Raw genomic sequence first — 27211 nt, forward strand, 5'->3', positions numbered from 1 at the left:
ATAAAAGGTGAATGATAGATTGTGCATCAATATTACACTCTTATTATTAGTATTGATTCTCTCTCATATATGCTTTAAACAAAACCTCACAAATTCATATTTTCCATAATTTGGGTTTCTTTCCTTTGATTTTCCCTCTGATTTCAATTGAAAAACCGTTTCCATTGATATGTATGCTGATCGAGTTGAAAGTGGAGCCAGGATATCCGTGAAGGAACGCCTTCATGGTAATTCTACTGATTCTACTCGCCACCAACCCCAATTCACTCGAAAAAGGTTTCTTTTTTTCTATTATTAATTTCATTTGCTTATTTATTTTCATGTCTTAGTTGGGTCGTGGTTGCGTTTACTGTAATTTTAATTTCGGGAAAATGCGGCCGCAATATTGTGGTTAGAGACTATGGAAATTTGGTGGTATTGCTGCAATATCATTACTTTGTTGCTTATTTTGTTAGTGACAGAGTATAGGAACTTGGGTTTCAAGTGTTTATTTGTGAATGTATCTGTTTAGTGGTTAAGGTTGTGTTTGTATTATGTTTTCAGATGCTGTTTGGTAGGGTTAGGGTTCATTTGTTTAGGCTTCTTTGTTTTTGTTTTGTATATAAAAAAAAAATCACTTTTCGTTTGCCTTGTGATGTGGAGGTGATGGGTTTAAATTTCGGAAACAATCTTTCGCTTGCGAGGTAAAGCTGCATACATCTACAGATCTACCCTCCCCAGACCCTACTATTGGGTCGCCTTTTTATAAAAAAAATCACTTATAAGTTATAAGCCTATATGCTTGTTTAGTTGGGCTTTATTAAATATGTTTATACAAAGAAGAAAAAGCTGATATTTAGCTTCTTGGAGACACAGTCTACTTGGCTTTTGACTACTTAGCTTTTCTGCAAGACACTTGATTTTGGAATTTACTTAATTTAGCACTTGGCCATTTACTAATGCAGTGATTGTCAGGATCTAGTTTTCGTCATTTTTTTTACGCATTTTCAAATAGCTTTTAATTTAATGTAATTTGTGGTTCAAAAGTTATTTTCTCTTTTTACATTATTTTACATACAAATATATATATATATGCTTGAATATAATTTTTTATATTAAGTAGTGTCTTACATTTTTTCATGTTAGGATTTTTCAAGTTTTCGACCCCTTCCCATTCCACGAGGTTCTCTCTATTGATGCTATACATAGTTGATCCTAAGCCCGAATAAAATGTGAAAGTTGTGTTAGGCAGTCGACAGCCAACGTAAAACATTATCGAATCTATGATATGGATCGACGATATGATAATGCTAATGTTAGGTCGTTGCCTAGAGTAGCCGACCACACCTAGTGGGGTAAAGGTTTGGTTGTTGTTGTTATCCTGTTACATATGTTTAGAACTTCTCTTTCATAGACGAAAGATAGTCATGTAGCATTACATAATGTAATGGTGGTTACAGTTGGTAGAAACATTTTAGTCAGAATCATGGTAGTTGGAATTGGATGAATCAAATTTCAACATTAGTACCCACTAGGTATGGAGTTTTGTTTCTAGTCTGGAATCACACAGAATTGTGGTATTGTGCTGGTGTTGTAGGAATCTTGATTGTGTTCTGTTCTGATGATATAGATCTCAAAGGGTAGGGAGGCAAACAACCGTTGTGGGGTGACAATGCGATGCTGAATTGGATGGATGTGGGTTGAATCTCATTGTTAGAGAGGTCTGACATGATGACTCATGAAAAGGAGCTCTGATGGATAGAAATAGAAGCAATAGACCTGTGATCGGCATGTGTGGATGCTCTGATGACAATGTGTCTCTAGTGGGAGGAAGGTCTAGAACCAATGATTAAAGTGTTTGAGTTTAGCGGAGGTGAAACCTAAGTAGTCAATAGCGTGCTATCGCGTTGGGATAGCGATGTCGCAGTGATTGTCAACCTTTCCACGCGACGAAAGGGCGTGCATCGGCGTAGATGGTCGTTGCATCTGTCGCAAGTCAAAGAGCAGTGACTTCACATGCCAAATCGCAGGTCAGAACCTGCTCCAACGAGGTTGTGCATGCAACCCGAAATTTTAAAGCGGAAAAACCCCCTTTTGCTAATTTTTTAATACGTGGCATGGTATTTGAGGGTTTTGGGTAATTTACCCCTCCCTCTTCTATAAAACATGTGAGCAACAACAATAGAATGAAACATTTTGCAACCTTAAAACATGTGAAACCTTCTTTCCCTTTTTCTGCAGCAGTGAATAAACTCTGCAGTTTTTGGCCACTCATTCTCATCTCAACCTCCCACATACATACTTCTAGGGCAAAGCTTCTTCCCCTCACCTTCCTTCTTACATACCCACTTCTTACCCAACTGTGGCCTCATCTCAACCTCCCACAGTCACACCCACTCCTAGTAGTGCCAAACACAAGTTTTCAAAACTTAGAGGAGTACAAATATTACTTAAATTTTTAGTATTCTAGTGTATTTTTTTCCTTTAACTATAGTGGCCATCCCGCCACCCGCTATTCTGCTATAGTGTTTTTGGGTCGACTGCTATGCTCCACTATCTGCAATTGATTACCTAGGGTGAAACTGTTTCGTAATCTCCTTAGTTAGTTGGAATGCTTGCTAGGTGTTGGTCAGTTGGGGACTGGGATAGTTAGAGAAATAAGACAAGTTGCCTAGAGATAAGAGGGGTTGAGAGAAAGAGTCGTTTTGGAATTAATTCCAATGTTGAGTATGTATTTATGTCGTTTTAATAGTTAACCATGAATCTTACGATTCAATTAACCAAATAAAAATAGGTCTTCCGATACACAATTTAACAACAATGGTCAATGTACATTTTAATGTCTTTGACTTTTAGTTATGACATATAGAAGTCAAAATGAAGTTCCATTCATCTGCTGAGTTACTGCTGTTTCAGTTGTGTTAGTGTGTTCTATTTGACTTGATCTGGATAGTCATAATTGCTTCAGTTACTATGCATGTCCTATGTGGCATGCTTGTCTTTGATATTTGAATCTTACCGAAACAAAAAAATTATGATATTATTTAAAGTCATTTCTTTTCTACAGGCAGAGGCAAGATGACAAGTGGGAACATGATCTCTTCGCTGATGATGAACCACAAAACACTAGTATGAATTGATTATGTTATTCTCATGGAATAAATTGCCAGTGTTATTGGATGTCAATTTTTTATGGGTTTTGACTGTTTGTTAATTGCTTGTGAAGATCGTAAAGTTACTGCACAAGATCTTCGTCTTAAGCTTCAAAGGAAAGGTCTTCAACCTGCAGCTCAGAGTGGAAAGAGTTCTGCTCCACACATGCGTGATCTCCGTGAAAGGCTATCAGGGACAGTGACTCAACAACCTAAAAATTCTGACCCACCAAAGTCAAAAGTGGTTGTTAAACCAAGCAGTAGAAGTGTTGGTGTTGAGCCTCCTACGGTACAAACCAAAAGACCAGCTAATCCAGCTCCTAAAAAGTTGTCTCAGAAGGTAATTACTGTAGCAGTAGTTATTTTTCACTAATCGAGAACTTTTTATTTTGTGAGTGTTGTCAAATGTCAATCTTAGTGCATGTGATGTCCTATCACTGTCACCTTTTTCCTGTAACTATGTATGTGCTATTGCATTTCACTTTTTTTGGCATAGAAAAAAACTGACGAAACGAGTACATAAAGAGGTTAACACTGAGATTGAGTCATATAGCAAAGTATGCCAATCTCTCTGCCTATCTAACAACTAGACACCGCTAAAGAAGCACATTAGCCAAACACGATACAGATGCTACAAAACCAAATGTATTCCAATTGAACTATAGGCTTGAAAATCTTCCAATGAATATTCTAGCATTCCTCTCAAGCCATAAGCACCACAGAACTGCAAAAATTAAGCATTGCCATAGAATCTTAGCTTTCCTCCAGGATCCAAACCTGCCAAACTTAATAAGTAAAAGCCAATGCAAATCCCTAGGGAAGAGCCAATTTTCTCCTACAGTTCCCAAATCAATTTTTACAAAGAAAGCCTGCCCGCTGTAGAACAGCGCAAAAAGAGATGAACCTAGTATCCTAATTGGAACAACTTAACATACACATATTGGAAGACAAAGTAGTGTGAGGTTTGTGTTCCCAGAGCAAGTCATTATTAGTGTTAATGTTGTTAAAAGCTGTAAAAATGAGAAATTAGACTAGAGAGAGAAACCGGATCTGAATTTTATTTCTTAGAAATGAATCAATGAATACATTTACAATGATTGAACACCTCTACATGTTGAGGTTTTAAAAGCATGCTAAGGAAGCTACCATAAGAGGCAACATGTGCACCAAGTTACCTTATTTCAACTAACTAACTGCTAGGAGAATAACTACCCGTGACAGTTGTCAGTTTCATAACTACTATTATATTCCTTATTCTCTAATTCTCTAATAAATGCAGCTTCCAGACCATATTTTCCTTGGAAATGGTACCGACTATTCTATTCCTTGTTCTCTAATTCTCTATTCCTTATTCTCTAATTATCTTCCTATGGACATAGATAATACTTTTTTCAGGTGTTATTGGGTTTATTGGTGATCATTTTGTGTTTAATGCTCTGTATTTCCCAGTTGTGTTTATTTTGTTTATAATGTCATAATTTCCCCTGAAGTTGAAGAAACTGTCCTAATTTATGTTCATAATAATAGGCTTAAGTCACTTCTTTCTAAATGACTTGTGATGCAATTAATTTGTTTATTAAATAAGTAAAATTAAAAGGGCTGATATCTTCATTCTTACTTTACAGGTTGATACTTCAGTGGATGAATTTTTGCAGTCCTTGGGTCTCGAAAAGTATCTCATAACTTTTCAGGCGGAAGAAGTATGATATACATCTACTTATCCTTTTTCCCCTGTTAGAGAAAGTTCATTGTCTTAATTGGGTTTTAATTTGACCATCATGTGTACATATTTTATGCAAATGTTGTTTACAGGTTGATATGACAGCTCTTAATCATATGACTGATGAGGATCTCAAGGCTATGGGTATACCGATGGTACGTGTCATACCGATCTCTTACTCGTGTTCATTTTCTGATTTTATGCTTTCCTCAACTATACTTTAATTTTGCATTTCCAGTGTTAATGGAACCGGTGTTCAATAATCAATATGTAAATGCTCTTATAACTTTAAATGTTGCCTTGGAGGCCCTACCATTGGTAGGCCTTGTTTTGCATGTAAATTATGACCCATCTTTTGTTCAAATCTTGGATACATCATTGTTTCTGATAAGTTGGTTATTAAAAGATAACAGCTATTATACTGCTCAGTAATCAGTGAATTTTAGCAGTATTTTCTCAGCCATTTTCTTCACCACCCATGTGTATGGGGTATCTGGTTAAGGAGGAACATTGGTTGGTTTGTGTGAACCATCAAAGGCAACTTGCCCTGACTCCTGACTCGCGAATAGGGTGAGACTCGACAGAACATTAAGATTATGTAACTTGTGACCTGTGAAGGTCATGAGCTTAAATCCTGGAAACAACGTTATCTTCGTTTGAGATGGTATGGCTCTGCACATCTATCTCCCTAGATCCCACTAGGTAGGAGTCTCGTGCACTTGGATAAACGGTTTACCTTAAATCTGGGGTTTGGGTCCTTGACAGCATGTGTTATAACTTACAACTACATCTCCACCCTACATTTACTACCTCAAGCATGCACTTAGAATTGATTAGTAATCCATTAATACCCTTATTTTTTGGTTAAATGTATCATGATTATGCTTTGATCTTGCATAACTCTATCTCCTTATAGTTATGCTTTGTTGGTTCCAGGGGCCAAGAAAGAAGATACTTTTAGCATTGGAATCCAAAGTGTGACATGTAATATTGGAAATGATATTCTTATCTGAAAGGACCTGTTTAAGGACAATGATGGATGGATAAACTCAACCCAGTGTAATTGCTTGGCTATTTTAACTATCTTCATTTTCTTTGTTTTTTTTTTTGGCATGTTTCACCCAAATTATTCAGTCATGTATTAGGTTACTTTTGGAGTTTTATTTGGCAATATCTATCAATATGTTGGAGCTCTAAATTGTACATCTTTGATTATTTTTGGTATAAGATTGTTTTTTTGTAGTTTTGGGTTTATAAGTTTTTTTGAGTAACAAGTTTGGTTCATAGAAAGAGGAGGAAAAAAATGTATGTACCGATAGTGTATGAGTTTTATATACTGTCTATCACTACATTATTCACTGTTCATGTTTAATCATCATTTACTTTTAAGAAAGGAATACTGCAAATGAATGGTGGATGTTATACTGATTGTGTATAAATCTTTACAATTGTGTACTACTAAGAGTATTCCCTCACTTTATGAAGCAAGAAACTAATCCCTTTCCGATGCTTAGCTGTCATTCTTAACAAGTATCACTCCTAGGAGTCGAACTCTCGTCATTTTGATAAGTTGGATTTTTTTCACTTTATAATATCACATATTGTAATTATTGATAAATTTATAAATATTACCATAATCTAAAAACATAAATCTGAAGCAAAAATTAAAAAGATAAGAGAATTTTTCCTTTTCAATATGTCAGAGGTTTACACTTATGGGAGTAAGGGTAAGTATGAGTCGAATTGGAGTGGGTAAGGTTTGTCCTTTATCCGACTCTAAATATTAGTAGGGTTATTCTTTTGTATCTGGATCCGACCTTAGCCTTGAAGCTAACCTAACTCCAAATATTGATCGAAACAAGCTTCGAATTTAAATTTGACTCTAGACCTAATTAAATATAATGTATACCTCTTTTAGATAAAGTATTTTCAATATTTTATTAGATATATAATTTGACATATCAAATGATATATGAATATATATTGTTAATCATGTATATATGATAAAAATTAGATAATCAATGATACTTTTGACAAAATAGATGTCATTATTCGATGCACAATTGAATAGAAACATATACAAACATGATAAGTGACTGTGACGAGTCAGGTTATGTTTGTCCCATACCCGACCCTAAATATTGTTTGAGTCTAATTTTTTAATCCAAACTCGATATAGACTTGATGAGACCTAACTATATTTGACCCAAACATGGTCGAGTCAAACTGGATGAGCAGATAAGGCCAAGTCTAACTCATACCTACATGAGAGTAATTTTCCTTATTTTGCAAACCATGTATGGTTGGATTCCTCAAGTGAATTTGTTTTAACTTTTAATGCTATGAAGAGAATGTATGATACCAAAATTGGAACATAAAACATGGGCTATGATTAGTTCTAGGCCATAAAACCATTAAATCACTCAAGGATTGAAATATTATATTTGCACAATATAAATGTAATAAAGTACAATTGATTTTTAGACATTTTTTGGTTACCAAAAATCACTTTGGATTAGTTGCTGATTTTGCAGGAACTTAATAATCATATGTATAGTCCCCATAAAATAGGGTTGTTTTGTTGGTCTTTAAGAAGATTTGTTCTTTCATTTTATCTCTCAATTATGGAAATACCCATAATTGATTTTATTAAGTATTAGGTAAAGATTAGGTCACATCAACACTTTGACCCCACCAATTGATTAAAAATATGGGTTTTTCACTTTGACTGTTTAATTTAATCAGAATTACATTTTTCTCAAAATTATTGGCTTGGCAAATATCAATAACTTTACTATATGTTTGGTTAAACATTACCCTATATAAGGAGTGATTAATATATTGTTTGGAAGAGGGTTCTATTGATTATGGTAATTTAACAACAACAGTTCAATCATACCTCTCAATACATCTAATAATTATATAAATATCATTTGAGCTTATCGTCACAAGGGAAGAGTATTCGATGCAAATTGTTGAGGGGAGCTATAGCTGAAACAATATATTCAATTTGGAATATCAGAAACTTATGTATCTTTTGAGGGAAGGACATTAATCCAAATATTGGACAAGATGTTATTCAAACAATTTGCACTAGAATTAGTCTTAATACTAGGCTGAAATTATATTGTGATAACCTTGGAACTAGCTGATTTTTGTTCTTAGCATATTTTGTTGGATTCTAACTTGGATCTGTTTCATTGGTTTGTAATTATTTGTTTTGGTAATATATTTTTCTTATTCCAAAAAAAAATTAGTCCATAGAAAGATCAATGTGGTAGTCATTGTTGATTTGCAGGATTTATTTGATGGATGTTTTCTTTAAAAGACTAACTTGACATATACCATATTTTTTTTGGTATTGCCAAGAATATTCTTTTACCCTTTTGGATAATGAACTCCTTTCGGGGTGCATGATTGGTCATCCCAACAAGTGTTGCTTCAAGGAGTCGAACCCTTGCTTGGAGTAAGAGAAAATTTATATGGTAATATTCCATGAATCATAAGCATATTAATTACAACGATTCATTAATATATTAATTGATCACAAATATCTTAAAATTCGTACTGTCAATTTACTTATGTGTAAATATTTTAAATATGTAAAAGAAATTAATACTAGTAAATTGAGAAAATTCCATCAGGACTATAGAGATTGGGCTCATTCTTATTTAGATTATGGTTGTGGGGATGTCTCTATCTCTCTAGTTCAATGGTTTCCTCCTGCAGCTAGGCATGTGAAGTTTAATGTGGATGGCAGTTGTTCTATGCATTCCAATATCATGGGTGGCAGTGGTGCTATCCGAAATCATGAAGGAAAATGGTTTCTCGGGTTTTCATCTAGTTTTGGAGTTGGTTCTGCTGTTGAAGCTGAGTTCTTTGCGATGGAACAAGGACTGCTTTTGGCTTGGAATGAGGGATTTCGATCTGTCGTGCTTGAGTGTGATTGCTTGGAGGCTATGCAAATTATTACGGAGAGTCTTGTGGTTAGATACCAAAGAATTTCCAAAGTGGTGAGTCGAATACGTAAGCTACTTGCTCGTTGCTGGGTGGTTCATATTAGCTTTATTCATAGTGAGACTAACTTGTTGGCGGACTTTATGACAAGGAAGTGTGCTCTTTCGGGCTCCAGTCTCAAGATTTGGGTGATTGCTCCTACAGGCGCGTCAGATTTCTTAGTTTTGGATGTCTTAGCTTAGTTTTTGTTTTTATTTCGGATCTACCAATTTTTTTTTGAGAAAATTGCATTTATTCTTGAAAAGTGTGAAACATCTTTTATTTTAGGTTCATCATTTTGATATCAAGTCAATATGATAACATCTTTATTACTTCATTTCTTAATTAGATCAAAGACGCTCAAACTTCATCAAAACTAAAGATAAAATTTTAATCGAGATTTTATTTCCATTGACAATTATGATCTAGTGAGAGATTAATCATACTCATTCTTCATACACATGGTTAATTAAAAAATGTTAATATTGAAAGACTAAATTTCTAACAATAAAAAATATATTATAATATAAAAAACTATATCAATCATAATTATAAATATAGTATCACACCAACCAATTCAATCAAAATATTAATCCTTATACTAATACATCATACACTAGATTGTTATTTGTAACATGATCAATCAATAAATCATCTCATTAATTAAATTATACGATACAAATACTAATAAAATTATCACAATCTATATAACCTAATTAGTATACGGTCCAAATATCGGCCATCGTTATATTACTATACCAGTATTCTAGTATGGGGTACACTATTACTGATACCGTTTTCATCACTACATGCCTCTTCCAATAATACAAAACGGCTGAAAAAAGAGAGAGGATATATAGAGACGGCGCTTGCTTTTGGTCTTTGTTGTTTCAATAATCTCTCAACCATCAAAACCAAACCACCATTGTTCTAAAACCTCTCTCTCTCTCTCTCTCTCTCTCTCTCTCTCTGTAACGGTTACTTCTTGGTTGTGTTCTGAGAAAGAATATATAAAAAACATAAACCAAATAGAAAAGAAAAAAAAACAAGACTTTGATCTTTGACTAGATAGAGACTTGTTCTTTGTTGATCTTTTCTTCTAATATGGATTACAACAACTTTGATAAAAAGTAAATCTCTCTTTCTTTGCTTTCATCTGGGTGAGATTTTTTTTGTATGTATGTTTAGGAAATGCATTATTTTTATTTATTTAAAGTATGTATTTTTTTTCTGAATTTTAGAATTTTTTTATGTTCTGTTTTGATCTTCATGTTGTTTTAGCCAAGCCATGAAATGGGTTTTTTTTGTTTGGTTGTTTGTGGCTTTGATTTGAGTATTGAGATTGTTGGTTTTGTGGCAAAATTTAGGGATAATAAATGGTTGATGAGGATTTTGCCTCTGATTAAATTGGTGGGTCATCATTTATGCCCTTTTTGCTTTTACAGTTATATTGTTTAGATAATGGCATAATCTATCATTATTAGATGAAATAAAAATGCCATAATGACTTAATATGATTTGTAATGTACAATGTAGTCAATTTTTGCTTGTATATTGCTTTTGATTGTAATGTCTCTAACCATTGTTTGTGATCTTTTTTTTACTGATTACTTTTTGTCTATGCTGCATGATAACTATGGTATTTACTTGTCTGCTCTATCTTAGTGGTGATGCCACAAAGCCATGGGATTTGCATAAGATGGATTATTGTCTCGAAAAGACTTCCAATTTTGGTAAGTCTTTAATCGGTTTTTAAGTTAACTCTTCTGCGTAAATGACGCCTGAGAAAATTATACTGTTTTTAGCAGAAATTCCTGAAGATATGTGGAACGACGTGCCTCAAAATGAAGAAAACCTTTCCTACATTTTTGACGATTTAACAACCCCGGTTAAGGCTTGTGATTTTGCATACAATGTCAATCATAGTGGTAAGATAGTTCTCTGGCTTGCAGCTTTCTTAGCACAATCTCTGTCAATATGTTCTTTTAATTCAAACAATGGTGAATTTCAGATTTAGATGATATGCAGAAGGAACTAGAGGAATGTAGGGAGGGTTCTCAAGTCAAGAGGAGGCGGATGCTACAGTTCAACAGCCAAGATAGCGATCATTCTCTTTCTAGCGAAGAGTTTTCTTCAGCATATATAAAACTAAATGTCAGTGCTCGTAGATTTTCACACTCATAGCATGTTATATGGTTCTAACAATATGAACAAGACTCAAGAAATGTCTGTTTGTATTTGTGCAAATATTTGAATTTTGCCTGAAGTAAATTCCTTCCTGATATTATGATTATGTTGTTAACTCGGGAAGAAATACATAGTGTCTTCATTTTCATGATTTAATTTCACTTATCCCTTGTCTTTCTGTTGATCTTATCTTTTCTGGTATCAGACTTATTAACCATCCTTCGCGACTAACATTTGATTGGCTTGATGAACATTTAAATGTTTAGGATTAACTGTTAATCCTACACGAACCAGAGTTTGTGTTAGTGAGGTGTAGGGTTCAAATATTTATATCTTCATTGTTGAAATTATGTAGTGGTAGGTTTCTTTTTTCATCAGTCCTTTGTGGCTATGTGCATTTATTCCTCGACAAATGGAAGTCTCTCTGTGTTTTGGCTTGATTAACAATTTTGTTTCTTCTCTCATGCCTTCAAGATTCAAGGATTAATGATTTCGATGAACTAACACTTGCACATGTTGCACGAATATGTTGGTTTCAATGAGATGTTGTTTACAATTACATTATTAAGTCGTGGCTTTGCCTGATTTTGTCACTATTACTTTGTTATGTATATAGGAGAAAGAAGACAACTCGATGAAGGATGTTTTTCCTGAAGCGTCACAATGGATGTCTGGGACAACAGGTTTTCCGTTTGTAACAATCTTTTGGGAGATAGTCTTCTAACTTTTTTCGGGTTTTCATCTCTGATTTCTCTCTATCATTATAATATGCATCAGGTAATGCATCTGCCTCTGGTTATGAGGACCTTGAGTCAACTGAAGGGTGGCTTGCAGAATGCTTTAATGATGCTGACATGCAATTCAGTCCCGATGATTTGTATGCTTCTCTTGACCGATTGGTTTTTTCGGCATATAAATTGATTATACATAATAATCTGATGATTATATTATTTGACTCAGGAATATTTCAGGGGCAAATGATGTTCAGGTTAATGTTGCAGGTAGATAGAATAGTTTTTCATCCACTAGTGTCTTCGAAATTTGCTTCTTTCCCTCATTCTTTACTCTTCCCTCCATTTATTGATTTAAAAAAAATGTTCTTCCTGTAGGGCTCAGTGATACAACACCATCATGTGAACAAAATTTGGTTGAGAAGCAAGTAACTCGAACCCGCGGAAATATTATCTTTAGAGGTTCGACTTCTTAATTTCTCTTTTCTGCTATATGCTATGTCGTATATGCACCAACGAAGTAAGCATAGCATGGCTTTGCAAAAGTTATTTTCATTCCTTAAGTTTGGCTCTAAAATACAGTGAAGCACATGACCCTTATCCCCGAATTATTGAAAATAATAGTTAATATGATGGATTTTGACATGGAAACTTATTCAGACTTGTTTTCAATGTCTACTAGGTAGGAAATCTTTTATAAGGACACCTACGAAGTTGGCTTCCTCCGTGGCCTATCCATTTGCCTTCATTAAACCCAGTGGTGCCCATGGAGATGTAACTTTGAAGGAAATAAATCAGCGCATTCGAACTCCACCTCCTTCGAAATCAAAGGAAAGCAGTGATGATCCATCTCTTTACCCCAAATCCGCCTTCTCAGGTAAGCCTGTGGTTGGCAAAACAAAAATCCGCACCGAAGGGGGAAAAGGAAGCATCACAATTATGAGAACTAAAGGCTAAGCGTAAGATCTTCGGTACTAACCTTTTGTCCTACCCATCAATGTATGGGGTTGACTTCATTTTCTGCAATATATCTGGCAGATTATAGAAGTTGATACTGTAATATTTTTTGTTCTTATTTATTGTTTGTTTCCTAGTGGGGTCTAGATAATCTTGTAGCTGTTCATTTTTTGGTACATGAGTTTGTTTGAGCTAAGTCTGAAATCAGAACCTTGATGTTTCTTAGCTCCTTAGACCCCAGGCTCTGGAAATGACAATTTTACTAAGCTTGCACTTAACCTTTTGTAATTGAAACATCATACATATTTAGTTTATGGCCTTGTTATGAAGTCTTGTTTCTCTCCTGGTTTTACAATTGTTGCATAATGCTAGTGTGTTTATAATAAATATCTATCTATGCTATATATATATATATATATATATATATATATATCTTTTATATCTTCGAATAAATATTTGAGCACCAAGGCATTACTCTAGTGGTATTAAGGTCCTATTGGATCTCCATGTATCGTACTAGGCTAAAGATCAAAGATTCGTTTTTTGGAACTGAGACACTTGTTAGGAGGGGCAGCCACACACCCTAAAAGGATTAGTTCCTTAACCGTAGGGGTGTAAGGATACCCTTGGTTATATACCCAAAAAATACAAAGCGGAAATTAAATAACAATGTTTGTCATAGGATGTTGAGTTAGATATAGTTCAGGAACAACCAAGCTTGTTGATCAAGCTAACACGGGGTGTTCTACTTTAGTTAAGAGTCTAAAGTTCGATCTTTAGTAATGTCGTTGCCTTAAATACACAACGGGGATGGTTTTGTCTGCCTCAAATATGGATTAGCCGATGTTGTTGTGGCGTTTGGATATACGGTGATTTATGCAAACTTCGAACATGGATCTACATGTTTGTTTCATTGTCATAGTTTTGTTGGTAGTATCCCAAAGTGAAGTTGGAAAAAGTGGGTGTGAGGGTGAATTATAATATGATAAAGAGCATTGAAGAGAGTGTAAAAGTTTGTTCCTCAATGCTTTTTGTCCTTTTTCCATTTCCCATCACCTTTTCCTTCCTCATGGGAATCTTTGTTTGCTACTCCTTCCCTTATGTTGGGAAATGAAAAAGCTATTATTGTATCTTCTTTTTATTCCTTTTGTGCAGAAGAACAAGTGAGAGAGAAACTCATTTAGATTTAGTATAAGACAATGTTAAGCTAGTGGTCCATAGTGAGTTGATATGGAGAAGATAAGTATGCCATTATTGTCTTCTCTTTCTGTACTATTTGCACTATTCTCTATATACCCTCATTTGCCTTGAACATAGTGATTAACTTCTTATCTAAAAAGGTGAGGAGATACCTTTAGTAGTACAAAAAAGATCAAATGAGTATAAAAGGAGACAACATTAGTTACGGTGGCGCCCAGGATGACATATAATGGTGCTTGATTGGTTTCAATGTGGTAGTGTGGTGGCTAGCTGGCTGCGAGTTGATCTCGATGGACAGTAAAGGTGGTGCTGCCGTGATGTTGCTAGACACATTGCTAAGATGAGTAGATTTGCAAGGATGAGCTAGTGGTGAGTTTTCCAAGTGGAGGTGGGTGATGGTGGGATGGGAGTGAGGTTGGAGCTTGAAAATGAGGGTAAAATGAGAATTTTGCAAATGAAACATGTATAAGATGGGGTTTCATCATAGTAGAAAAATCTTATAGAAAATAATTTAGTAATCCTAACATCTGCATATATATACAAAAACTTTCATTAATACAATGGACCAAGGATAGACCTTAGTATCTTGTGTGCATAAAAGACAACTCCATGTTATGAAGGAAAAATATATGTCATAATAGGGGTAGGTAGGACTTGACCCTACCTGCTCAATCGGTTTAGCTTAATCATGATTCGTGCTCGAATAAGGTTGGGTCTCATCGGGTCTAGGGCCGAGTTCGAGTTCAAAAATTAGACCCGAAAAATGTTAAGGATCGGGTAAGAGATAAACATGACTCAATCCGACTTGTCTCATTGATGCTCACTCATCACGTTTTTATGTATATTTGTTCAATTGTGTACAATAATAACGTCTCTTTGATAGAAAATATCATTGATTCTCTAATTTTTTTTATATATATACATGATTAACAATATTTATGCATATATCATTTTATATGTCAACTTATATATCCATAATAATAAGTAATATTAAGAATATTTTATCTAAAATGAGTATGCATTATATTTAATTGAGTCTAGGGTTGAGTTCAGGTTCAAAGGCTGACCTGATTGATATTTAAGGTCAGGTTCGCTTCGGGTCTAAGGCTGAGTCCATATTCAAAAAAATGATTCGACTAACATTTGTCGGGTAAAGAACAAACCTTACTCAACCCATGTTCACCCATATGCTATAACATAAAGCAATAAACTAAAGCAAACCTATATTTTCATGCTTATAAGACCATGCAAACTTTAATTTGGCTCCATGGAGAAAAATACCCATTTATTCGGGAAAATTCTCCCCAAAGAGAATTTGTGGCTTGTAATTATGCTTTTAAGGGTAAAATTATGATATGATTATATCTTAAGGGTAAATGTGTTGTATCATGTTATTTTTTTCTTTTTGCTCTTGATAGACTTCTCTCTTCAGTACCAGAGAGGATCCTCATCCACTTATTAGTCCTCCAAAGATTCTATCATCCAATTGTTTTGTGAAATAAGATGGTTATGTAAGCTAATATTTTAATGTCAAGTTAAGTTAGTTCATCTTGGTTTTCTTTCAAGGCCCAAGAGAAAATTGAGAGAATGAGGGACAAGGTAATGTTGTTCAATCTTTTGAGAAGAGAATAAGTGAATGAGGACCTTTGTTTTGTTTTGATTATTACATTTTTTTTTTGTCAAAAATGAGGCCTAAGGCCCAAGCAAAAGATACATATAGAAAAGAAAGAGGAATGAACTCATCTTGCATAAGATAGAAGCTATCACAACACCTTAAGCTATCACATTTAGTTCTTTCTTCAAAGATCATAATTTACAACCAAATTTTACAACTAGCATATATTCCAAACAAACATATACATTAACATTTCACACAAAATTTATCTAAATGACATGATGCCATGTTACAAGGTTTTGGAAGACCCACATGATGAATTATTTATCTAAATTATTCATCTATGTGAAAGAATATGATCTTAAGGCGATCCAGTGCATAAGACTCCTACTTAGTGGGGTATAAGAAGAGTAGATAAACAACCTTAATCCCACAAATAGATAGATTATTTCCAGGATTTGAACTCGTGACCTGATGATCATTAAACAACAATCTTACCATAAGCACTTTAAAATTTATTTACTATAATTTGTAAAAATAAATGAAGACCAAAGGGATCAATCTCCATCATGATGTATCTTTCCCTTATTCACACCTTCCTCCAAAATGCATGTGATGTATGAACAATGGCACAATTTAACTTATGTTCCCTTGTTTAAGACATAGACAAAATTACTTCACCCTTACAATGATTTCATTCACTTGTGTTGAACACATTGGTGTAATGATTTTCATAAATTTCTTTCTCCTACACTTCCTTTCATACTTTTTCTTTCTTTCTATTTCTCTTACTTTCTCATCAAATCACTAATCATATCTTCTTTATCTCTCTTCCCTATATTACCTATACCTACATATTTTATAATAATTAATATATACAATAAACTAATATTTAACCAAAAAATGAATATAAAATAATAATAAAATGAATAATAGTATTAATTAATAAAATATAAAATATATATAATATTTAATCAAAAAATAAATTCATATATTTGTGGTTACACTTATATGGACATCATAATATAATCCCTATCCATAAAGTATATTTTTACATGTACCTTTTGCAAATATTTTTCAAGTACACATGTAACTAGTATTTTTGCTATACCTATTTATAAGAATGTAGTCCCAAATAAGCACTCAAACATTATATGGCCAACAAATATATAAGTATGTAAAATTTCAAGTTAAGCAAAAAAAGAAAATAAATGTGTTTGAAATTAGTGTTATAAAAACCGGTTCTGCTGGCCGGTTCAACCGGTGAATCGGTCTCAATACCGGGCAGGGTATAGTAATTATACCGGTCATACAATCATATCGGTTAAAACTGGTCATACTGGTCGGTTTTCAATTGAATCGTACCGATTATACCGACCAGTTTTTATTTAAAATTAAATTTTTAATGAAATTGATAAAAATATTGATTTTTTTATTGATTTTTCGACATTAATAATATATTTTTATATTTAATTTCACAAGTATACGGTTTAATTAGTGAATCACTGGTTGAACTGCTATATCACTATATCAGTATCCTAACCGTATGATGTTAACCACACAACTTGAAATGTAACATAGAGTGGAATGTTCTAGAGGTAGTTTCCATGGAATAATTTGAAAGTGGTGTGAAAGTTTATAAATATTATTATTTTATTATGTCTCTAGACTCTTCCATTCTCTCTATTTTATTACTCACCTTTCCCATTTCCAACTCCATTAATCACATTTCTCTCTCTTTCTTCATTAGTATGTTTCTTTTTTCTTTCTTCTTTTCTCTTCAACCCTTTATTTTTTATCTAATTCGTTCTTATTTCGATTATTATTGTTATTATTTTCAGGACTTTCTCATCGTTTAAGATATTCTTTCATTGTTGAAGATTCTATCCATAATGTCTCATATCCTTTTATTATTACTCACTCATTCTTTATATTTTTTTCACGATTTTAGATTTATGCTTGTTGCCCATTTTTTTGTGTGTGAAGATTAACAGAAAATAGTGCATTCTGCTATGATTGGTAGAAAAAAAATTGGATTTTTTTGTGATTGTTTATCTATCCTTGCATATTGAGAAAATTACACTAGTGTCCCTTGAATTTGACATATTGTGTTAGATAGTGTTTGTTTCGATTAGGTTTTAAGGTTTTATTGGAACCATATTGTTTTTTTCTTTTTACTTTTTTGTCCCATTCAATTCTTTAGATTTGGTTCTATAACCATAGTTCTAGTACCCTGACCTGATTTTTTACTGTAATTATTCACAGTTAGTAACTACCCACAAATGTGAGATGAGTTAATGTAATTGTGGTTATTGTGGTCGTAGTTTGAATATACTTCGATGTCATCTCGTATTGTTGTATTTGCGGGTGATGACATCAGGTGATGATGCGATTCACAATTTGATACAATATAACATATATCAAACTTAACATTTGATTTGTTACAATACATAATTTAATCTTAGAGTTAGAGTTTAAAATCTATGCACTAACAAACTGTTAGTACGTCATTTACCATTGATTTGTGATACTTTTGTTTAAAAGTCAATACTAGCAAATATATGAATGGTGAAGATTTGTGCACCGACTTTAGACTGTCAGTCCGTCGTTTACCATTGATTTGTAATACTTTTTGTTTAAAAGTCCATACCACCAAATATATGAATGGTGGAGATTTGCTGACTTTAGCATAGCATAAAAATTTTACTTTTTATGAACTGACTTTAGATTGTCAGTGTATATATATATATATATATATATGTTAAATCCTAATTTTATGGACAAGCAATTAAATCAAATATTGGGGATATTTGTCTGATTTTCCTTATTTACCCCTCCATAAAATCAATAATAAAATCAATAATTTTTTTTTACTATTGTTCTGTTTGTTTACATGAGAGTGAATCTCGAGATAATGGTAAAGTTACGAGTTTAAATCTTATTAAGTGAGAGTTTTATGTACTGGGTCGAAATCGTTGTTTATCTTTAACCGAAGCGAACGGGGTAACCAGAGGGATCGAGACCGTGAAAGGGCTCAAGCCAGAGCCGGTGGAAAAACGAAACCCAAAAATGATGGGTTAACCCCAGAACAACGAAGGGAAAGGTTGTTTCGTTCTTCTTTATCCACTCATTTTGATACCTCATACTCCTCAATGTACTTAATTTTGTATGTTATTTTGGCACATTTTTATGCAGAGATGCAAGAGCATTACAAGAGAAAACAGCAAGAAAAGCATCACAAAGTGGTGGAGGGAACAATGCAGGTGGTTTAGGAGGCAAAAAAATAGCACAAACTCGTTGAGTTGTTAAGGGTTTTTGATGATATGGGAGAATTTGTATTGCTTATTCTGATATGGGTTTTTGGATTAGAGTCATGTGCTTATGTTTATGTTTGATGGGGCATTGTTGTTATAGTTGTTGGCTTCTGAACCTTTTGCTTGTATCTAATTTGAAATGCATATTTCTCTATAGCTTTTTGTAATGATATTTTGTTTTCTTTCCCATTATTAGTGTCAGTGTTATAAAAACCGGTTCATGCTGGCCGGTTCAACTGGTGAACCGGTTTCAATACTATAAAAAAATTTAATATATGTTTGATTAATGGGGTTTTAAAGAAGTTGATGATATAAATCATATAATTTGTACACATGTGTGGAAAAGACTAGTTTTTTTGGATTTTAATATATAATATTTTTGGATAATGAGATAAGCAAACTTATCATCTTTCATACTTTGAAAGAAAAATAAAAACCTAATGGAGTTGAAGACTTTTTTATTTTATTTTATTATTTAATTATTCAAATCAAGTCATATTTTAAATTTTGAACGAGTTTGCACTGGTCTCTCTCCAATATCAGACTCAACTAATTCAAAGAAAATGTTGATGTAACTAAAAGAATAGGCCTATGCCACTAAAAGAAAAAGGCTTATGTCATTCAAAGAATAAGCTTCTTCTCCTAAGATAAGGATGCTCTTAGCCAAAGGTAAGATCATTAACTTGAACTTTTATAAGGTGAGTACGATTCGGATTTCACAAAACAAGTGTTAGGATGAAAATCAAAATACCATACGTTGTTTCTAGCAAATTGTGAAACACTAACGAGATTTTTTCGTAATTGAAGGAACAAGCAGAAGGTTTTTAAGAGATAAAATAAATTGAATTAAAGGAAGAGGTGATATGAGAATTTCCAACAGATTGAATTGGGATACTAATGTCATTACCCATGTAGATTTGTTCATGACAAAAGGATTCGACAGGCTCATGAACAAGTGAGGTATCTACGGTCAAATGATTTGTGGCCCCTGAGTTAGGGTAACAGATGACACGTTTTGTCCACCCATATTTTCTTTTGTTTTCCACATGTATACTCGCACTAAAGGTCATCATGTCTGAGCCGGAAACATCTACATGTATGTGGGGTTAACTCTCTTAGCAGATATTTACTCTATATGTTACTCCCGCTATATTCCAATTTTAATTTTCGCATAATAATAGTTACATTTAGGACATGTAGTACTACATGTTATAATTAAAATATAGAGAAAATTAAATACACTTGTTAAAAATGTGAATATGGATGATTTTGAAAAACATACATATTATTTTAATAAATTTAAGAGTGATAATAAATTAAAATTTTCATATAAGTAGAAAGGAAAAGATTACAAAGCAATCACTTTCCAATTTTAATTAAGAAACAAACAAATGAACCATTCGTCAAAAGAAAATGATTAAACATCGTATCTTCAACTCAAAAACAAAACACTCATCACATGCTATCTTCCACATTTCCACAAACGAATCTTTGAATAATTCAAAGTCATAAAATATATATTTACCGACTTAATAATAATTCATAGTCTCTCGTTGACTTTGAAAATTACAACAAAATTACTAAATAATTATGGGAATTTTTTTATTGTTTGGAAACTAAGTTCAGGTATAATACTTTTTACAATAACACTATTTCATTATAAAAGATTAAACCATTGACTATGCTCTATACAACGAGAAACAAATATATGCAATTTTATATATTGTTACTTTATCATTCAATATTCATATTTAATTATCATGACTTTTCAAAAAAAAATATAAAGTAATACAAATAATAGATGATGTAATAACAAATACAAATACTTTTTACTATTAAATAATTGAGTTCCATGACATTTAATATAACATAGTCCTAATCTTAGTACCAAAGATATTTGTACTAGCCACTTGTTAGCACTTTTATTGGGTGAAGTAGTGACATACACGTTATAGCCATGTCGGCTTTGCAACAAAACAAGGCCAATTATTTTTTCCAATTGGATTATTACCTAAAGCACTTCTATATGAGAAGAAATTATTTGATCGATAATAGAGTAAATTACACTGATACTTTCTGAGTTTTAGTGACATTACACAAACTGTTCATCACTCTTTTATACATACACAAACATCCTATAGTTTTTATATCCTGCATAAGAAATAAGTGTAATCTTTTTAAACAAAATAATGTAATAAATACAATTAAGTTAAACAAAACATGATATATTGTGTAGACAAGTCCAAATAATATACAAAACAAAATTACACTTATTTCTTATGCATGGGTGGTCAGTGTAAGTGTAGTGAAAGTATATAAAAAAGTGATGGGTAGTTTGTATAATTTCACTAAAACTCAAAGAGTATCAATGTAATTTACTATTGATAATAAGGTATTTTCCTTTTAAAATGACCGATTAAGTTTTTGTGTGTGTGTTTTAATCAATTATAAAACTGTGATAGTTAGATTGTCACATAAATGAGAGACAGCATATTTTGATTACTCCTAAAATACTTGTTAAAATCGTGATTTAACCATAATATGGTGATTGTTATAATTGCATCACACTATAATACAATCACAATGATGCAGTTATATGGAGTTATAATGCAATCACATCATACTGCATTTGGAACTATCACGTCGTATGAAACTGTATCGAATTCAAAGATATTTTTCTTCTAATCACAAGGAGTTCACATCGCAACGACCACAACCGTAACTACAATCATGACTGCAACCGCAATTTAAATCAGTATCATCCATAAAGTCCACTAAGGTGAAGAGCCAAATTGTCCATATCTATAAAATTCAACACCAACTACTCCAACTTGTTCTTTGGTGTAAACATAGGATGAACTCATCAACTTCAAATTACTTAGTGCTATTACTCCTTCATGAACTACCCCAAATATCTTCACATTTCAGCCAAAAAACTCATTAAATTAATGGGTTTTCTAAGTCAGAAAATTTACTTACCCATTTTTTGGGTCATATTTTTAAGCTTCTATATTTGTTTGAGCTCTTCAATTGATACTATTACATCATCCAAGTACATCAAAGACAATGAGACAATAACCTCAAACAACACTGAGTTCATCTTAGGATTCTTCAGCCCTGGAAATTCGTCGAATCGATATCTCGCAATCTGGTATCTTTTTCCATCAAACATTGTATGGATAGCTAATAGGGATCAACCTGTTAATGATTCATCAGGTGTTGCTAAGATTCATAAGGATGGAAATTTTGTGGTGATGAATGAACAAAACCTTATGATATGGTCAACAAATGTGACAAGTAATGATAATTATAGTAATTCAAGTGCTAAACTTGAAGATTCTGGAAATCTTGTGTTGTATGATGAATTCAGTGGAGAAACAATATGGGACAGTTTCACACATCCTGCTGATGCAGCTATGCCAGGAATGAAAATTGCAGCCAACCCCATTACAGGTATGATTATGATTGAGTCTTTGAGTTTCCAAAATAGTGTAAAGTGATTCGAATAAATGTTATTTAACTCGAGTCTATTTTAAGAAAGTCGAGGCATTTCGAATTGTTTATTGACATGGAAAAAATCATGAAAGAGTTAAGTTGTATGTAGAAGTTAAGAGGGTGAGCTTGTTAGAATGATAACAGTTTAGAACAAGCGAATAATCAAATAGTAAAATAGAAGAGAGATTAAATAGAAAATAACACAAGAAATTTGGAAACGAGGTTCCGCTAATTGTGCTTGTATCTCCGGAGCGTTGAGAGACCACAACTATGTAGTAGAGAATTATGATTTGTGTTTGTCTATTATTCTCCTTATTATATTAAATTAGGTTTAGTTAACGTAAATATATATAGCCCTCTCTTTACATCAGCCCAAAACTCATAACTTATATTGTTGTTATGATGAGAAAAGGCTCGGTCTATCGAATATGAGCCATTGCACAACACTAAGGTTGTTCCTTAGTGATCATAACAAAGTCACGGGTTCAAATCCTTAAAACAGTCTTTCCCCTTGCAGGATAAGGCTACATGCATCTACCATTCCTAAACCCCGCAAAGTGCGAGTCTCATGCACTGGGCCGTTGTTTTTAGTTCTACCTATGTATAACTTATTTTGATGATATGATTTTGGTGAACCATGTAGGTAAGAAAATAGAGTATATATCATGGAAAAGTCCTTCAGATCCATCAACTGGTTACTTCACTGGTAGTCTTGAAAGATTGAATGCACCAGAAGTGTTTTTTTGGTATAACAAAACAAAGCCATATTGGAGAACTGGTCCATGGAATGGAAATGTATTCCTTGGTTCACCAAGAATGTTAACTGATTATCTAGCTGGATGGAAATTTCATATTGAAGATGATGGAACTCAATATCTAACTTACAATTATGCAAATCCATTAAACTTTGGAATCCTTTCTGTAACACCACATGGAACACTTAAATTGGTGAGTTTTGTTAACAAAACAGAAGTTGCAAATATTGAAGTTGGTCAAAGTGAATGTGATATTTATGGAAAATGTGGTCCATTTGGAAACTGTGATAATTCTACTTCACCAATATGCAATTGTTTTAATGGGTTTGAGCCAAGGAATCAAGAGGAATGGAATAGAGAAAATTGGACTAGTGGTTGTGTTAGAAAAGTGGAATTGCAATGTTATAAGGTTAAGAATGGAAGTGAAGTAGAACAAGATGAATTTTTGGTATATCATAATATGAAAGTTCCAGATTTTACACAGTGGTCTGGTGCTTATCAAGATAAATGTAAAATAGATTGTTTGGCCAATTGTTCTTGCTTGGCTTATGCATATGATTCTGGTGTTGGATGCATGTATTGGATTGGAGACTTAATTGATTTACAGCATTTTTCATATGGAGGAATCGATCTCTACATGCGTACACCATATTCGTTAATCGGTATGTTATTTTTCGATTTACCTACGATTTCAAATTGCAACTTACATTAAACACGTTCGAACTCAGATATTCATATTTTATGTCTCGTAACTCTGTCAACTAAGCATGCTATTCCAGACAACTATACTTTCATTCTAATATTCTAATATATGATAATTGAATAACAGGAAGAAGTAAAAAAGGATACAAGGTATTGATTGGTTCCATTATTGGGGCAATAGGAATAATTATCTTAGCAATATGTGCATATCTTTTGTGGCGAAAATGGACTGCTAAACAAACAGGTAATATATTTTTCTTACCTTATCTTTCTTACATATATTAGTATAATGATATAGTAGTTCACTAATTAAACTACGTACCAATGAAAATATTGCTATAATAATATAATAGTTGACTAATTAAATCAGATATCGGTTTTTTTAGTTTTAACACTCTCTTCTATTAATATTAAATAAGTTTCACATGAGAGTCACTAAAAAGTATGAAGTTATCATCTCATAAGATTTTGTTTGTAATAACTAATGGTATCTCTTGTTCATGTGAATAAATAAACGAATCTCTTTCGAGGTGCGTGATTGTTATTCTTAATAAGTGTCGTTTCTAAGAATCGAACATTTACATCACTAGACTAATATCTCGTTAATAATTGTGTTGTTCTAGACTTTAATATGTTTTTGTTTATAATTGACAATACAGGAAAAGGGCCTCAAAATACTAGTATTGAAGACCAAAATCAAATGAAATTGGAAGAGCTTCCTCTATTTGATTTTGAAAGTGTTGCAGTAGCTACAAACAATTTTCACTTAGCTAATATGCTTGGGAAAGGAGGTTTTGGTCCAGTATACAAAGTAATAATTATATATAAGAAATTATGTTTATCAACTTTCATATTATAATGTATAAATCAAATATTAAATGTTCTTAAATGCTTCTAGGGACTATTGGAAAATGGCCAAGAAATTGCAGTTAAAAGACTCTCAAAAGCATCAACACAAGGTTTAGAAGAATTCATGAATGAAGTGGTGGTCATTTCAAAGCTCCAACATCGAAATCTTGTAAGAATTCTTGGATGTTGTATTGAACGAGATGAACAAATGTTGATCTATGAGTTCATGCCAAATAAAAGCTTGGATGCATTTATCTTTGGTTAGTTCAATGCTCTTCATATCCTATCCCCGACATCAGTGTTTTAAATTGTGTTTACGATTACATTTACTGAAATTGCGGGTGGAAAAATGTTTTTCCTAGCTGAGATGGTCGTGATACCATTGCAGAGGCTCCCAAAACTATAGTATTACAGTTGTAAAGTGAAGTTTAAAACACTGTTCAAAATATTTAGCATAGTTTTGGATTAAAATATGTATGATTTTTCTCATATTCAATTTTTATGTATGAATTGTTAGATCCAATCCAAAAGAAAGTTTTAAAATGGAAAAAGCGCTTCAACATAATTGAAGGAATAGCTCGAGGTATACTTTATCTTCATAGAGATTCAAGACTACGAATCATACATAGAGATCTTAAGGCAAGCAATATCTTATTGGATGATGAGATGAATCCAAAAATATCAGACTTTGGTTTAGCTAGAATTTTCAAAGGCGATGAAGATTCTGAAGTTAATACAAGAAGAGTTGTTGGAACATAGTAAGTATCTCTATTTCATTATTGTACATGATTGTCATGTCATATTCAAATGGTTTAATTGTTACTTGTTTTTTTGGCCTATAAATGCAGTGGTTATATGCCACCCGAATATGCAATGGAAGGGCTATTCTCAGAAAAATCAGATGTCTATAGTTTTGGAGTTTTGTTGTTAGAGATTGTTAGTGGACGAAGAAACACTAGCTTTTATAATGATGAGCAACCATTAGGCCTAGTCGGATTGGTAAGTCTACTTATGTATAGATCTTTTAAAGGGTCTTATCAATATTTCAAATTGCACCCCACAACCACAATCATAATTACAATTGTTGTCACATCGATTACATTTTCTAGTAATTTTCCACAATTGTGGTAAATGAAATCATGACTACAACTGGAATTTAAGACATCGAGTTTCCGTATTATATCTCTGAGTAATAATTTTGTTTGTTGTTTTTAGACATGGAATCTATGGAATGAAGACAATATGATGCCTATAATAGATGAAGAGGTATGGGATCCATGTTTTGAGAATAGTATTTTGAGGTGCATACACATAGGACTTCTATGTGTGCAAGAAGTTGCAAAAGATAGACCAACTATATCCACTGTAGTTTTGATGCTAATAAGTGAAATTACACATCTACCCTCTCCAAGAAAGGTTGCATTTGTTCAAAAACAAAAATATTCAAGTTCAACATCCTCTCAAAAAAGTCAAGCTAGCTCCAACAACAATGTAACTATTAGTGAAATCCAAGGCAGGTAATAATATGGAATTATCAATGTCACAATGGAAACATTTGTAGTTTCAAAGTTCTAAAATCTAAACCGAAGTGAAGGGAACACTTCTTCTGTCACAAGATATATATCACTTTTTCATTCCATATTATTTCATGTTTTGCTTTTTTGACCGATGAGAAAGAAGTAGTACATGAAGTGACACAAACTTCAATATAACGGATGTGATTCTGAAGTGAAGTTACTCCAGAGTTGCATTTGGATAACCAAAAAGGGAATATTAGCTTCAAAGAGGATGTGGAAGTGATTTTGTTACAAAGCATAGAATATAGGTGTTGTGTTATTTGAGATTAGAGTAATAATGATATTCTACAAATATAGGTTATGTCTCATTGACCAATGAATGTGGGATTTAAATCTAAACTCTCTTGCTCAGCTTAATGAATAGTTCAATAATGATGGTAAATGTTTGCCTTTATCAATTACAAACTAATCATTAATAAAATAAGCAAAATATCGCATCGTGACATCACCTTTATATATATATATTGATTTGCAAACTAATTTTGTAAAATGATATATCATTTTCGATACGGATATGTATCCAAAAAGTACCATATAGTTGCAGACAAAACATTACTGGAAAATCGTTTAAATCTTAGAATATTTAATAGAAACCATCATCTCAATTAGGGAATTCTTGACTCTTTCACTAGGTGACAACCTATGCATTCATCTTCATCTGTGGTCTCTTTTCAAGGAAGATACAGGAGCAATAAGTCATTTTATTTTAGTATGATAAACAATAAGTGTGCACATAATGAGGTGATTTACATTGCAACACCTAATGCAGCTATAATATTATTATTATGATGAGTGTTACAATTGCATTATATCATAATTGTGGTATGGCTGCATTGGGTGACAATACAATTTATCTGATTGCGTTTGGACCACATCAAGCGACATAATATTTTTAATTACAAAATAATTCGCACAATAACGGACACACTCAACATTATAATAACCACAATCGTAATAACTGCAAGTACAATTTAAAACACAG

General features: G+C 32.8%; 4 protein-coding genes across 6 annotated transcripts; all 4 read left to right on the forward strand.

Annotated features, from left to right (window-relative positions):
• On the forward strand, positions 56-6090 carry LOC109361478 (ankyrin repeat and SAM domain-containing protein 6-like). Its single transcript, XM_019606943.1, has 6 exons — positions 56-276; positions 3047-3108; positions 3206-3471; positions 4757-4831; positions 4944-5006; positions 5788-6090. Exons 1-6 carry the CDS (start codon positions 170-172, stop codon positions 5830-5832), a joined length of 618 nt encoding a protein of 205 aa, XP_019462488.1. The 5' UTR covers positions 56-169; the 3' UTR covers positions 5833-6090.
• LOC109361796 lies at positions 8433-9050 on the forward strand. The gene has a single exon (XM_019607332.1). It carries the CDS (start codon positions 8433-8435, stop codon positions 9048-9050), a length of 618 nt encoding a protein of 205 aa, XP_019462877.1.
• Positions 9634-13065, forward strand: LOC109361494 (protein XRI1-like). 2 transcript variants are annotated; one of them, XM_019606961.1, is made up of 9 exons: positions 9634-9977; positions 10513-10580; positions 10656-10775; positions 10859-11001; positions 11651-11717; positions 11812-11911; positions 11995-12035; positions 12144-12227; positions 12448-13065. In XM_019606961.1, the coding sequence occupies exons 1-9, from the start codon at positions 9952-9954 to the stop codon at positions 12720-12722; spliced, it is 924 nt and encodes a 307-aa protein (XP_019462506.1). In that variant the 5' UTR covers positions 9634-9951; the 3' UTR covers positions 12723-13065. The 2 variants fall into 2 exon arrangements, with proteins under 2 accessions (XP_019462506.1, XP_019462505.1); XM_019606960.1 differs by lacking the exon at positions 9634-9977 and having other exon boundaries at positions 10433-10580.
• On the forward strand, positions 21635-26507 carry LOC109362112 (G-type lectin S-receptor-like serine/threonine-protein kinase At1g11300). 2 transcript variants are annotated; one of them, XM_019607682.1, is made up of 8 exons: positions 21635-22304; positions 22990-23763; positions 23931-24048; positions 24443-24614; positions 24702-24912; positions 25170-25410; positions 25501-25651; positions 25868-26507. In XM_019607682.1, the coding sequence occupies exons 1-8, from the start codon at positions 21749-21751 to the stop codon at positions 26171-26173; spliced, it is 2529 nt and encodes an 842-aa protein (XP_019463227.1). In that variant the 5' UTR covers positions 21635-21748; the 3' UTR covers positions 26174-26507. The 2 variants fall into 2 exon arrangements, with proteins under 2 accessions (XP_019463227.1, XP_019463228.1); XM_019607683.1 differs by having other exon boundaries at positions 23931-24047; positions 24463-24614.

The sequence above is a fragment of the Lupinus angustifolius genome, chromosome LG12 (genome assembly GCF_001865875.1).
Source record: "Lupinus angustifolius cultivar Tanjil chromosome LG12, LupAngTanjil_v1.0, whole genome shotgun sequence".
Classification (NCBI taxonomy): domain Eukaryota; kingdom Viridiplantae; phylum Streptophyta; class Magnoliopsida; order Fabales; family Fabaceae; genus Lupinus; species Lupinus angustifolius.

What these genes read in the sequence shown, in the direction of transcription:
- LOC109361796 (XM_019607332.1), top strand. Translation starts at nt 8,433, where the DNA reads ATGTGTAAATATTTTAAATATGTAAAAGAAATTAATACTAGTAAATTG.
- LOC109362112 (XM_019607682.1), top strand. Translation starts at nt 21,749, where the DNA reads ATGAACTACCCCAAATATCTTCACATTTCAGCCAAAAAACTCATTAAA. An exon ending in GTTTTGGTCCAGTATACAAA is followed by an intron (nt 24,615 to 24,701) that starts GTAATAATTATA and finishes AAATGCTTCTAG; the next exon opens with GGACTATTGGAAAATGGCCA. An exon ending in CATTAGGCCTAGTCGGATTG is followed by an intron (nt 25,652 to 25,867) that starts GTAAGTCTACTT and finishes TGTTGTTTTTAG; the next exon opens with ACATGGAATCTATGGAATGA.
- LOC109361478 (XM_019606943.1), top strand. Translation starts at nt 170, where the DNA reads ATGTATGCTGATCGAGTTGAAAGTGGAGCCAGGATATCCGTGAAGGAA. An exon ending in TGATGAACCACAAAACACTA is followed by an intron (nt 3,109 to 3,205) that starts GTATGAATTGAT and finishes TTGCTTGTGAAG; the next exon opens with ATCGTAAAGTTACTGCACAA. An exon ending in TAACTTTTCAGGCGGAAGAA is followed by an intron (nt 4,832 to 4,943) that starts GTATGATATACA and finishes TGTTGTTTACAG; the next exon opens with GTTGATATGACAGCTCTTAA.
- LOC109361494 (XM_019606960.1), top strand. Translation starts at nt 10,475, where the DNA reads ATGATAACTATGGTATTTACTTGTCTGCTCTATCTTAGTGGTGATGCC. An exon ending in CGAAAAGACTTCCAATTTTG is followed by an intron (nt 10,581 to 10,655) that starts GTAAGTCTTTAA and finishes TGTTTTTAGCAG; the next exon opens with AAATTCCTGAAGATATGTGG. An exon ending in ATGGATGTCTGGGACAACAG is followed by an intron (nt 11,718 to 11,811) that starts GTTTTCCGTTTG and finishes AATATGCATCAG; the next exon opens with GTAATGCATCTGCCTCTGGT.